This window comes from Neofelis nebulosa, chromosome 10 (assembly GCF_028018385.1).
Source record: "Neofelis nebulosa isolate mNeoNeb1 chromosome 10, mNeoNeb1.pri, whole genome shotgun sequence".
In the NCBI taxonomy this organism is placed as follows: Eukaryota; Metazoa; Chordata; class Mammalia; order Carnivora; family Felidae; genus Neofelis; species Neofelis nebulosa.
Window position 1 is genome coordinate 87,749,665 of NC_080791.1, and position 12,474 is coordinate 87,762,138.

At 43.9% G+C, this 12,474-nt stretch overlaps 1 protein-coding gene across 2 annotated transcripts in view; it reads left to right on the forward strand.

Moving 5' to 3' along the window:
- The window catches only part of KIAA1549L (KIAA1549 like), a 269,435-nt gene that overhangs the window by 216,209 nt on the left and 40,752 nt on the right, over positions 1–12,474 (forward strand). For both annotated transcript variants that reach the window (XM_058688590.1, XM_058688589.1), the window contains exons 15-16: positions 1,548–1,765; positions 8,435–8,564. In XM_058688590.1, the coding sequence (XP_058544573.1) occupies positions 1,548–1,765; positions 8,435–8,564 (348 nt within the window). The remainder of the gene's footprint in view (positions 1–1,547; positions 1,766–8,434; positions 8,565–12,474) is intronic.

Sequence of the window (12,474 nt, forward strand, 5' to 3'; positions counted from 1 at the left end):
GACTTAATTTGAATTTCACTGGTTTTCCAGCTAATGTCTCTTTCCTGTTCCCAGGATCCAGTCCAAGATCCCACATAGCATTTAGTTGTGTCCTTAGTCTCCTCCAGTCTGAATGGTTCCTCAGTCATTCCTTGTGACCATTCTTTGTCTCATGACCATTACTCTTTTGAAGAGTGCTGGGCAGTTATCAGGTACAATATCTCTCGGTCTGGGTTTGTCCAGTGTTTTCTAATGATTGGATTGAAGTTATGCATTTTTGGCATAACCACGGGGGTGATAGTCCCTTTTGTCAGCATCATATCGGGAAATATTTGATACTGACATGACTGATTACTGGTGATGTTAACTTTCATCACTGACTTTGAAGCTCTCTTGGAATGTTGCTTAAGGACAGATTCCAGAAATGGGATTCCTGCCTCAGAGGATGTCATACTAGCTTCTTGTCCCTTTTAGTTTTCTTGGTGGCAGGCAGAATAAGGGAACAATTAAGACCTGTGAAATGCTACCAGCCTAAAAATATCATTAGGGCTCAGGTTGGGGAGATCTTTGCAAAAGTTAGGAAAAGTATGCTGTAAAAACAAAACATCTAAATGGAGCTGTGTGTTGATGAACCTTCGGCCTCATCCTGTAGGTTGATACGTATCTTACCACTAGATGAATTATCTCTTTATGCATTACAGAAAACTCTTTTAAAGATTATTTTAAAGCAAACATAATGACACCACTATACATGGTTATATTAATATAGTCAAGTCCGGTTACAAAGAGCACTGATGGTCCTCCATGTAATCCAGTAGGTGTCAGGCTGACTTCATCATTCAGCTTCATTCGTGGGTGTGACTTCCTCATCATTTGTTATTTATTTAACATAGCCATCTGTTGGTATCTTTGACAAGTCAGAAGGTGTGTTGGCCATGTTCCTCTTGATGTGACCAGACTGACTTGCCCCATAGAGCAGAAATTGGCTGGCATTAGTGGCCATACAAGGCTTCAGAACTACCTATCTCTCAAGAAAGATACAGATTGACAAAAATAAGCTCTCACATGCAGGTTGGCAGAGTGGAAGGACCTTGGGAACAGCATGTCTGCTCTCCCTTCACCCTAAGTTCATCCTAACTCAGCCTCTTCCAGGAACTGGCTATTGTATCCATCTGGGCACCAGCTAAATGACTAGGGGAGGTCATTGGGTTCCTCAGGGCTGGAGCTAGAAGTAGAGAACCAACTCGGAAGCTCCCGCACAGGAGAACCAAAGGAGTTTAGGTGGGATCAGCCTTACACCACAAAGACCTGAGGAGGTTTGGGTAGACTAGGGAGAAGAAGCCCCCGATGGAAGGTCCAAGTGACTTAGGTGACTGTTGGGCTCCACACTGTTTGTGGCCCACTGTTGGGGGCTGGTCTTGGAATGGGACACAGGTGGGTCTAGCTGGCTCAAGGACCTGAGGTGAAGCCTAGGACAGCTTTTGCAGGAGTTGTGACCTGGTGAAAACCTCCCACCTGTTGGCCATGCCTGGTCAGCTGTGGGCCTGAGACATACTCTCTCTCCCCAGGTAAACAAAGCCCTGAAGCAGAAGTCAGACATCGAGCACTATCGGAACAAGCTACGCCTCAAAGCCAAGAGGAAGGGATATTACGACTTTCCACCGGTGGAGACAAACAAGGCTCAGACAGAAAGAAAAAAGATGTATGAGAAAACCCCAAAGGAAATCGAGCACGTTTTGGATCCAGACCCAGAACTGTGTGCTCCATTCGCTGAGTCTAAAAACAGGTGCAGTGTCTAAGGGCTTCTCTGATGGTCTCAGGACCGTTAGTGGGATGAGGGCAGAGGGTGCCTTGGGTAATACAGCTCTGGTCTCTTGATCTGTCCTTAGGACTGTGATCATTGCTGGCTGCTGATCTGGACCATGCTAGTCTGTGCAAGCCAGTACTCCATAATGAATTTAGAAAAGAATAAAATTGAAGCCATTAAAAAAAAAAAATACTTGGGCAAACAACCGTAATTGTCCTTTAGCTTAATAATATTTCCAAACCAGTAGCTGTTTCAGAGATGGGTAAAGATATAATTATCACACTCCTGGTTATGCAACTTCCAGATCAAAGGACATTGTATTTTTCAATTAATTATTGGCTCTTGTGTAAGAAAAGCAAATTTTGTGCCCCACCTTTTCATTCAGCATCAGTAAATACTTACCACATACCTACTCAGAGCTCTGTGCTGAGTTCCTCTCTTTAATTCATAGATTTGTTCATTTATTTGACATTTATCATTACCTACTCTGTACTGGGCACCCTGCAAGCTGCTGAATACTCTCGTGGCCATGTAGGCTTTTTCTCATTCATTCGTTCGTTCATTCCACTCATTTAGCATTTTATGGTAGACAAGACAGCCCAGTCATTGCTTTTGTAGAACTTAAGGTCTGATGGGACAAAGAGATAGCTACCCCCAGAAGTCTGTTACTCATAAGTGCAGAGGGTGTTTGCAACGTGAGGTGACATAACAGCCTAAAATGGGGGCCTGGCCTCAGAGGGAGGGTGAGGCCCAGCGGTTTGGATTGACATCATCCCAAGCTTTTTTGCTCACTAAGCAGAGAGTGAGCGACCTCACCTACTGGTTTAGCAAAGCTAAACATCTTTCTTCTTTCCTCCCCATCCTAAAGCACCTCCTCGGAAGCATTTTCATGGTTTGAGACCATCCCTTTCAAATATACATTCTCCTTGGCAACAGCCCCTTGGCTTTGGGCATGCCAGCTCTCCGATCCACGCCATACACAGCCTTGGCAGATCCACCCTCCACGAACCGGGTGAGACACGACAGCTCCCGCCCTGAGTGGGTATTTGTTAAAAGCACACATGACTATGTGACAGGCTCAGATGGGATCACAAGATCAAGGTGGGAGGAGGGGCCCAATTTTATTAGCAGAATTGATATCATTTATTTATAGTAAAGGAAAGAAAGAATTCATTTACCATGCTTCTAATTAGACTTGGTGCGTCTGATCAGCTGTTGATGTAAAAATCACACTTTGACGGGGCTCACCTGTATTGTGATACAACATGTATGTGTCACCGTGTTGATAACCGTAGAAAGGAGGGAAGAAGGATATGGATTTTATAGGAAGGCTGGTGGCTTCTTCAGCTTTAAGCTGCACTTGAGGACTTTTTAGTCAGGGGTCTTCTACAGACCAGGGCAGAGAGTTGCTTTTCCCGGGTTTTCTGCTGCCACTTGGGAAAAGAATCAAGAGTCATGTGCAAATACAAGGAACTTAGCTTGGAAGTTATTTGGGAAATACATAAAGTATTTCAGTTGAAGCTTTTTATAAGGAGAGTGGACACAACTTCATTGCCATAGACCTGCATCCCCACTGCTCAGCAAAAGCTCAGGCCAGATTCTCAAGGCCCTTCGATGGCCTGCTGATGCTGTCAGTGTGTATTCCATTCTCCATAACTGTCTGTTGAAGAAGGGATTGAACGACTCTCAAAATAATGTTTAAAAAAATTTTTTTAACATTATGAAGGGGAAATGTGGAAGATCCCAAATTGGGTGAGGTGGGTTAGGAATGGAGAGGAGACGAATAAGGAATGGGAATGGGAAGGGAAGGATTAACAGAGACAAAGAGAGTGGCAGTGACTTGGTAAGCTCTGAGGTGTTACTCTTCTTCTTCTTTTTTTTTTTTAAGTTTATTTATTTTGAGAGAGAGAGGGAGAGAGAGAGAATCCCAAACAGGCTCCGCGCTGTCAGGGCAGAGCCCCACACAGGGGCTTGATCTTGGGAACCGTGAGATCACGACCTGAGCTGAAATCAAGAGTCGGACACTTAACCAACGGAGCCACGCAGGCACCCCCCTGAGGTGGTATTCTCGTCACACTCTGTCGTTGACTCGAGAGGCTGCTCCTCGCGTGTGGTGTCTGTTGTCACAGGCTGGAGTTACCTGTTCATTGGTGCTCTCAGTTCAGCTCCGCAGAGGTTCTGCCCTCAGTGACGTCACCACTGCAAGGCACACGTGAGGGAATCATTGTCCGGTCCAGGGGTAACCAGGATTTTACCCTGAGACCTAAATTACATCAAATCAGAGACAGCGTTTAGATTCCAAACGTTGACTCATCCCCACCTCTTTTAAAAGAGTCCTCACAGCTTTTTGTTTAAAGTCAGAAGAACACCCCCATTTTTATGTTATAAACTCTTACCCGGAGGCACAAAGAATGAAATGTAACTGAGGCAGATGCTGGCAGAGTCCCCCCCGCTACAGATTCCCACGGCCCCCACTGCTCTGGTACATCCTACATCCAGCAGCATCCTCCTTCCTGTGAGCATCTATGACTCTGATTTGAGGGCTTTTTCTCAGCAGCCCCCGCCAGAAGTGCCACGTAGCTGATGCACTCTGGAGCAGTTTCAGTCAATGACAGATGGTAGCCGATGGGTCAACACCCCAGCAGGAGAACTCTGAGGTGTAAGCCACACTGTTGTAATAACCACATTTTCTAGCTTTTGTGTTTGACCGTTTGACTTCTGGGATCTTGCCAACTCTTAGAGAAACTGCCCCTCCCAGGGCTGTCTAGCCAATTCCTAGAGACTGTCAAGGGCTGGCCTGCAGGTGCCCCTTTTATATGTGAACCAAACAAGCCAGTGTCCATGCCCCAACCTCCTCCTCACCAAGGGCTGTCACACTCTGGGCTCCAATCCCCCTGCCCTGACCACCTGAGGACAGGGTACCTCACAACCAGGAACAGCCCCTGTGTCCCAGGGGGCTGCTGAAATTATTCCAGAAATCCAATCTGCGGCCCATTTACCCTGCCTTGCCTTCCCAAAGAAACCACAATAAAGTCTCTTGCCTTTACCTCCTACTGCCTTGTGACTGATCCTGGTGCCTCCCCATGTGGTGCCCCATGGCATGCCCCATCCCCTTGGAATTGTAAGTATAACAAACTATCTTTTCAACGGCCGTCACCTCCTGATCTGTTGGTCTTGCCATATCTAAATAAAATAAAGCCTACATTTTAATGCAACTATGCCCCATGCTTCTCCAGGAAGATTGAGCCCTAGCTGTCCAAAATACTAATCTGCTGTATATCATACCCTTTATCAACCTCCTTCCCGAGAATTCTCTAGGTTGAGCCCCGGCTGCCCAAAATATTAATCTGCTGTATATCATACTCTTTATCAACCTCCTTCCCAAGAATTGTCTAGATTGAGCCCCAGTTGCCCAAAAAACTAATCTGCTGTATATCATACCCTTTATCAACCTCCTTCCCGAGAATTCTCTGTCTCATTTCCCCACTTCCCAACTTGTGCTTCCTGGAATCTCTTCCCAAGTAAACCATTTGCACTCAAATCCTCACAGAGCCTGCTTCCAGGAATACCCAACCTAAGGCAATAACTTACAAAGACAGAGCTGCTCTGATGGAAGCAGGGCCTCGGCCTCCTCCTCCTCCTCGCTGGTTTACGTTCCATCCTTATGGAACCCTAGGTTTCCACAGAACACAGTTTGGGAACTACTTTCTTAAACTTTATTGTGGGATCAAAAAACCCCTAAAAATGCAAATAAAATTTATCACTATCTGTGCAGCAGTATTTTCAGAGGTAAAAAACTTTGCAAGTTTCAAAATGCATTAACTTTTAAAGAATATAGCAAAATACAAACAAGAAATGAATGTACCTAATGGAACTCCATTAGAGAGGTAATTCCTCTACCAAGAGCCCAATTTATTTCTAAGTAGTTGCTTACACACCAGGCACACATTAGTGGTCTCCTCAATTGAGATCCATGTTAAATAGCAGCCTTTAGGCTGGGTATCATAATGGAACACTGTCTTTGATGGAAAAGGAGACTGGAGTGCACCCCAGTGTCTAAGTACTCACCCACATTCATGGTTCTTGAAAGAGCTCACAGTCTCGCTATTGTATTTCTAATACTTCTAAAACAGCCTACTTAAATGTCAATTGCTAATCCTAGTATTTACTGCCCCCCCACCCCACACACGCACACCCTTATTAGTAAATCTTTTCTAAATGGGCTAATTGGCAATCTCAGTACAGTTGTGAAGTCTGCTTTTTTAAAAAGTGATTTGTAATTAGGTCAAGGATGAGAATTCTTTGGGATCTGCCTTAAAGTGTGAATCACTCTGTATCACAAGGTCATGTTCCATTCCTAAAGGAAGCTTCTAATTGCAGATAACGACAGGGCAGTTTATAATATTAGGTTTAAGCTCCTATATTAGTCAGGATTCTTTTGGTTGCAAATGATGGCAACCCAGCACCAACTGGTTAAATACAAAGAGAATTCATCAGTGAATGTGAGAGGTCAAGACTTCAGGCATGACCAGATCCAAGGGGTCATACAACGTCCCCCCTTTTTGGCTTGCCCTCTCATCACTCTTAGATGGTTCCTCTTCAGGCTCTTGCCTCAGAGTGGCAAACTGGCTGCCAGCAATTTTTGGCTTATATCCTGTCCTCTTAGAAACTTCAATGCCAAGAGAATGCCTCTTTCCTGGTTGCTCTGGTGAAAGCCCTGAGACTCAGTCTCATTAGACCAACTCACATGACCACCCTCTAACCGATCATTGTGGCCATGGGGATGTGATGCTTGATTGTCCAGCCTGAATCACAGGCTAACCACAATAGGAAGGATAGCCTCCAGAGAACATCATAGTGCTGTCACCAAAAGAAGGTTAACATGGGTATCAGGCAAGCAGAGATCACAGAGACTCTCTCAACACATGTAAGCTCCTCATAGTGAGGGAGCAGGCCTAATAATGTCTATTTTATCCCCTAGGCCAATTGCAAGGGTAGTGTTTCACCTTGGGAATTCTAAGGGCTATTCTAGACTAATAATAGCATGCGACTCTCATGCCACCACTAACTGGGTGTGTGATCATGAAGAGGTACATATATGTATACCTGCCAGGTTTCTGGCTCCCCGCGTAGTCACTGGGAATAAAGAATGTGACCTCTTCACCTTTAACTCATGAATGGATAGAATCTTGAACGGAGACATAAAATAGGTGATGTTTGGGGAAGTCCCTGAAAATAGATGATCTGAAGTGCCAGTTATTCACAGGGAGAAACCAATTGTTGGATGACAGGCAGTAGCCACCTTTGTCACTCAGCAGTGTCATGTGAAACCGCCTACCCCCATCGGGCCTCACTCCCCACTTGTAAGAGTTGCCTCTTCAGGAAGAAAAGCACAGCCACAACCCTCACGGTGTTCCTGTTCCTTCCTCTTCAAAAAGATGCCTCAAATGGCAAGTGTAAGCAGACAATGGTGACAAATGTATGCATTTCCTGAGGGAGCTGAGGGGAGCCTCTCAACATGCTATGCCCTGGGCCTGGAATGTTCTGTGTAGGATTGGCATGTGGCTGGCTCTATTTAGGTCTCAGGTGAACTGTCCCCCTCTCTATCCTATCTAAAGTTGCCCCCGTTTTAGCCATCCTCTGTCACATCTTCTTTTTCTTTTTTTATTTTCTTAAGTTTATTTATTTTGAGAGAAAGAAAGAGAGAGAGCATGAATGGGGGGAGGGGCAGAGAGAGAGAGGGAGAGAGAGAATCCCAAGCAGGCTATGTAATTAGTGCAGAGCCCAATGCAGGGCTCGAACTCACAAACCACAAGATCATGACTTGAGCTGAAACCAAAAGTTGGACACTTAAATGACTGAGCCACCCAGGCACCTGCATATTATTTTTCTTAATAGCACTTACCACCCTCTGAAATATTGTGAATTGTCTGTCTCCCTCATTAGAATGTAAGCTCCAGGAGAGCAGGGCCATGTCTGTCTTGCTCACCGTGGATCCTTATCATCTTCCACAGTGCCTGGCACATGGTAGGCATTTGGTAAATATTGGATGGATGGATGGATGGATGGATGGATAAGCTCCAAACTGCCTCTTGGTTTACGGCTCCTCAGGCCAGAAAGGAATCCACTGGGGGGAAGGTAGAAAAGAAAATCTATCAGTATTTACAGTATTAAGTGGCCCATTAGCCACAGGATTTACTAACACATCGTGAAATCCTGCCTGTGAAATCAGAAAGATTAAAAAGAACAGCAGGCTAGCTGAGTCAACAGTCAACAAAAGCAAGTTTGTTCTCCAGCATTTGCTGTCCTGGAGGGTCAGGTCAAGGGAGAGTCCCCGGCCTTGCCATCAGCAGCATTTTAGATGAGGTTGTAGTGTTGCAATTGATTATAGTTACCGAGTTTCCATTAGAAGAGTATTTACAATTCAGCCAAATGCTTATAGCATCTGGGAAAACAGGAACAAAAACAGAAACAATCTTTTATTCCACTATTCCTATGGCCTCTGATGGTCGGAGAGCAAATAGCATGAATTCTGAGATCTGCAAGGCAAATCCAAACCCTTCATTGGTTGCCTGTAGTTTGGATCAGTGGAGAATTCCATCTGTCAGGGCATTTGCTGCATCATAACAGTTGTTGGATTTTCTTCAGGCAACAGATGAAGAACTCTGTCTACCGAAGCCGGCAGTCTCTGAATAGCCCGAGTCCTGGGGAAACGGAGATGGACCTTCTGGTGACTCGGGAGCGACCCCGGCGTGGAATCCGTAACAGCGGATACGATGTAAGTGTCTGCTGGGCCAAGGTGATTATAGGCTTTGCTTTCCCATAAGAGCAGCGGAGATAGAACACCCCAAAATGTTTCACTTCACTATATATTTGTGGAATTTAAAAGTGCACTAAAATGTTTTCTCTTTCATTATTCGTTACTACCTCTTTTGCAAGTAAGACTACTTGGAATGTGTCAGAGTAACAAATTATGGCTAAAAGGATTCTGATTTCTGAATCCAACCATTTTATGAATAGTACAGTATTGATCTTAAGTCAATAGTGTTTCTAAATGTTCTAAATGTTCTTAATTTTTTCCCCTCTGTCCTTAAAACTCAGTAGGAACCACGGCTGTGAGTTAGAATTCATTTGAACACAGGCTTCTTTTAATCCATAGCAGTGTTGAGAAGTTGGATTGGTTCCTGATTTCATAACTCCTCAATATGCCATGGAAACCATGAGATGTCCAACGGAGTGATTTGGTGATTTCATATGATGAAGCCCATGCTTATGTTCAGTGATGTCTCCAAACTGAAAAAATTGTTCTAACCCCATCGAACTTCCCAGATGAGAGTTACAGTGTGGTGCCTCACATCCAGTCGCTCACATACTGTTAACGTAGTTGTACCCCTGAGCATACATGAATGCGACTCTGGTGGAGGCATTCCGGAATGCTTCACCCTACCCCAGGATTTCAGATGGCCTTAAATCTACTCTTAGGTTTTATGAAAAAGGTTTCTTTCCCATTCTCCTAAAATATTTCTCTAATTACAAATGAGGGTTTTTTTTGTATCAAGAGTTATGATTCAAAAATGTCTGGATACAGTTTTGTTATCGTCTGTGAGATTGTGATTTGCAAATGACACTCGATTTCTTAAATATACCATGCTGATTTGAATACCAAAAGATTTTTCCCCCCTCAGGTTTGGCCATTGTTTGCCACAAAATCTTTAAGTGGGATTTTAGTGATTCCATTAAAAACAAATATTCTGCCTAATATGAATTTCTGGTTACCTTACATTCAAACTTGACATTTGTGTTAGTGGTAATAATCTTTTATTTCTGTTTTTCTTTTTTGTATAAAACAAATTGATAGTTAATTTTATAAAATTCCAGATGCTTTGGGCAAATCTTTTCTTTTCCTCCAGGTGAAAATTTTCAACATTGATTTTTCTCCTCATAAAAATATTTTTTATTCCAAACTCGACCAACAATTTGATAATCAGTCAGTGGTTAAAAATCAGGTATTTGAGTTTTCCAGCTAATCTCTCCCTACGAACAGTGAATATCTTTCCTACATGCTTATAGTTTCAGGGACTCCTTTTGCTCAGGCATTCCTGAGGTATGATAGGATTCTTAAACATATTTCAAGATTGGAAATAAATAGGCATCTTGTGAGAGTCTAGGCACAGACATTTTTACAGTTTGGGGAAATAGGGCAGAGATTTGCCTATTAGTCTTGAAAAGAGGACCGTGCAGTTGTTGTTGTTGTTTAACTGCTATATGCCATGACTTGCCGTGCTGACTTCATACTTTTAGACCGCCACGTTAGTACATGACCTACAACGACAGAAGGAGGGAGATGATATTTAAAAAGAGGTTGCTCACCCCTCACACTTGTATAAATATTCCAATTATAGATTGCTTTCAGGGAAGCCCTCTTCATTCTCATCGATTTTTCTTAAATATACATGTCTTGAGAATTGCATATCATCTCAAAAGCATAAGCAAAGATAAGTTTCCTTAAGACAAAACGATCACCAAGGGACCAATTTTAAGAATTTAGACTGTTGTCTATAGGAATGCAGCTTGCTTCCTGTTTCTCCTCCTGTGCCTTTTGCTCTGATCACATGAAAAGCACCTCTCATTTATTGACTGCACACAATAGACCAGCCTCTATTCTAGTCTTTTTATGTGAATTATCTAATTGAATTTGCACAGACGCCAGTGAGGTAGGAACCCTCCCTGCACCCATTGTACAGATGAGGAAACCCCGGCACAGAACAGTTGCATCATTTGTCTCCCCAACTCCCAGAGCCCATCCTCTTAACCACTGTGCAGTAGGACTTCCATATAAACCCACCACACTATCTATCTGCCTTCACATGATGTAATACATATCCTGTGTCTCTGATCTCACCAAGAGGCTGGATGTCAGGTTTCATAAGAATCTTTGCATGGATAACTCATACCAGCAAACAATAGACCGGCAGATAAAGTAGGAAAAGAAGACAGTCATAGCTTTTCTCAACTTGATTTTCCAAAACTGCCAGGGCACTCCTGACAAAAGAACCCATTAGCCCAGCAGTGAACAGGTCATTCGGTTGGAAGCATGTCCTTCTTCCTACTGGGTCTGGGGATCTTGAAGCCAGGCCAAGATTTCCAGTCATTTCTGCCAGATTAGGGAACACCAGGGGGACTGGCTCCTTGACATGATAGAAACAGAAGCAGTGGGAGATTGATTTAATTTTTCCAAAGCTGACTACATTAGAATCCCAACAAGAAAGCCTGGGTGTAAAAATAAATTGGTAAATAAATAAATAAGCAAACACACACACTCGCAACACAGGCAAATCTGAGCCCTGGGACTGATGGCAGCCTGGATTGTTTCAAAATGTTTCCATAGAGCAGGATGTGTTGGGGCCTGCACAAGAGACAATCAGCTCCGAGGGCTTTGGGAATCTCTATGTTTTGCAGCAACAATTCTTAACCTCTTTGTCCCCACTAACAGCTAAGGGATGCAACACACTCCTGGCAGTCACTGTGGCTCACTTGGGTAGTAATTTTCTAAACCCCATTAGACAAAATGCATAATTTTAGAAAGATGTCCCAAACTGATCACTGCTAAAAGGCCAGACCATATCTTTAAACTAACTTTGGCATTGAAATGAATTCCTCCCAGTGCATAAAGCAGGTAGAAAAAAAATGTCACCTTAATATTTAAAAGCAAAAATGCATCTGTTTCAAAGTATTTTTCTAAATGTTATTTTCTGAATGCAAGTCATGGAGAAAATAACAAGGTGATGAGGAGGGAAAAGAAAATGCCCCAAATGTGAATGATCAGGTAGAATAAAGACCCAAGTGATTTTCCCTATGTCAGCCAAATTAGCAATCCCTTTATGTGGTTGAGGAATCAACCTTTGCTTCCAAAGGACAAGGAATAATCATATTGTTCCCCCTGGCATAAAAATACACATCCTCAACCTTGATTTGTGTTTGGAGTTTTAAAAAATGTGACAGAAATGGGGTCAGGTATACATGTGCCTTGGCAATGAGGGAGACTCTGGAACAGAACGTTTGAACTATAACTTTGAAAATGAATGCCCACCTCTCAGAAGCAGAGACCTTTACAGGCTCCTTCTCCTCAGGTTTCTCTCCAGCACCTTGCCCAAGCTCCACACCCTGGTGGTCCTCAGAGAGCCTTCATGGTAAACCCTAAAATGTGGCTGAAGGGTTTGAAAATGTTGAGGATGACTGGTCCACTGATGCCTCTCAGAAGAGGTGGTGTTGAAGGTTCTGCTGTCGGGGCACAGCCACCAGTCATTCCAGGGGTGTTCTTCAAGGAAATGTGTGGAAATGTTAGTGACAGCCAGATGGCTTTGCAATTGAGAAGTAGATGTAAATCTATAATAAGAGGTACAATATCAGGCAAGATTCTGCTGCAGAAAACAGAAAACATCAAGCCATTGGAATAGGCCAAAAATGACTGTGTGGAGTTAGGCGCTCACAAAACCTTTGGAGGGCTGGTAGTGTGTTCTGGGAGAGACTGAGAACAGAACCCCAGGGCTGGCCCTGACCAGGGCCAGCTGCCTCTGCCCCCAGCAGGACGGTGGGGAGGTAGTCTGCCCTGGGACAACCAGGGAGCAGAAAGACGGGCTCTGGCTCATTTCCTGGGCCCAGCCTGCACATCAGTGCACCTCACTGAC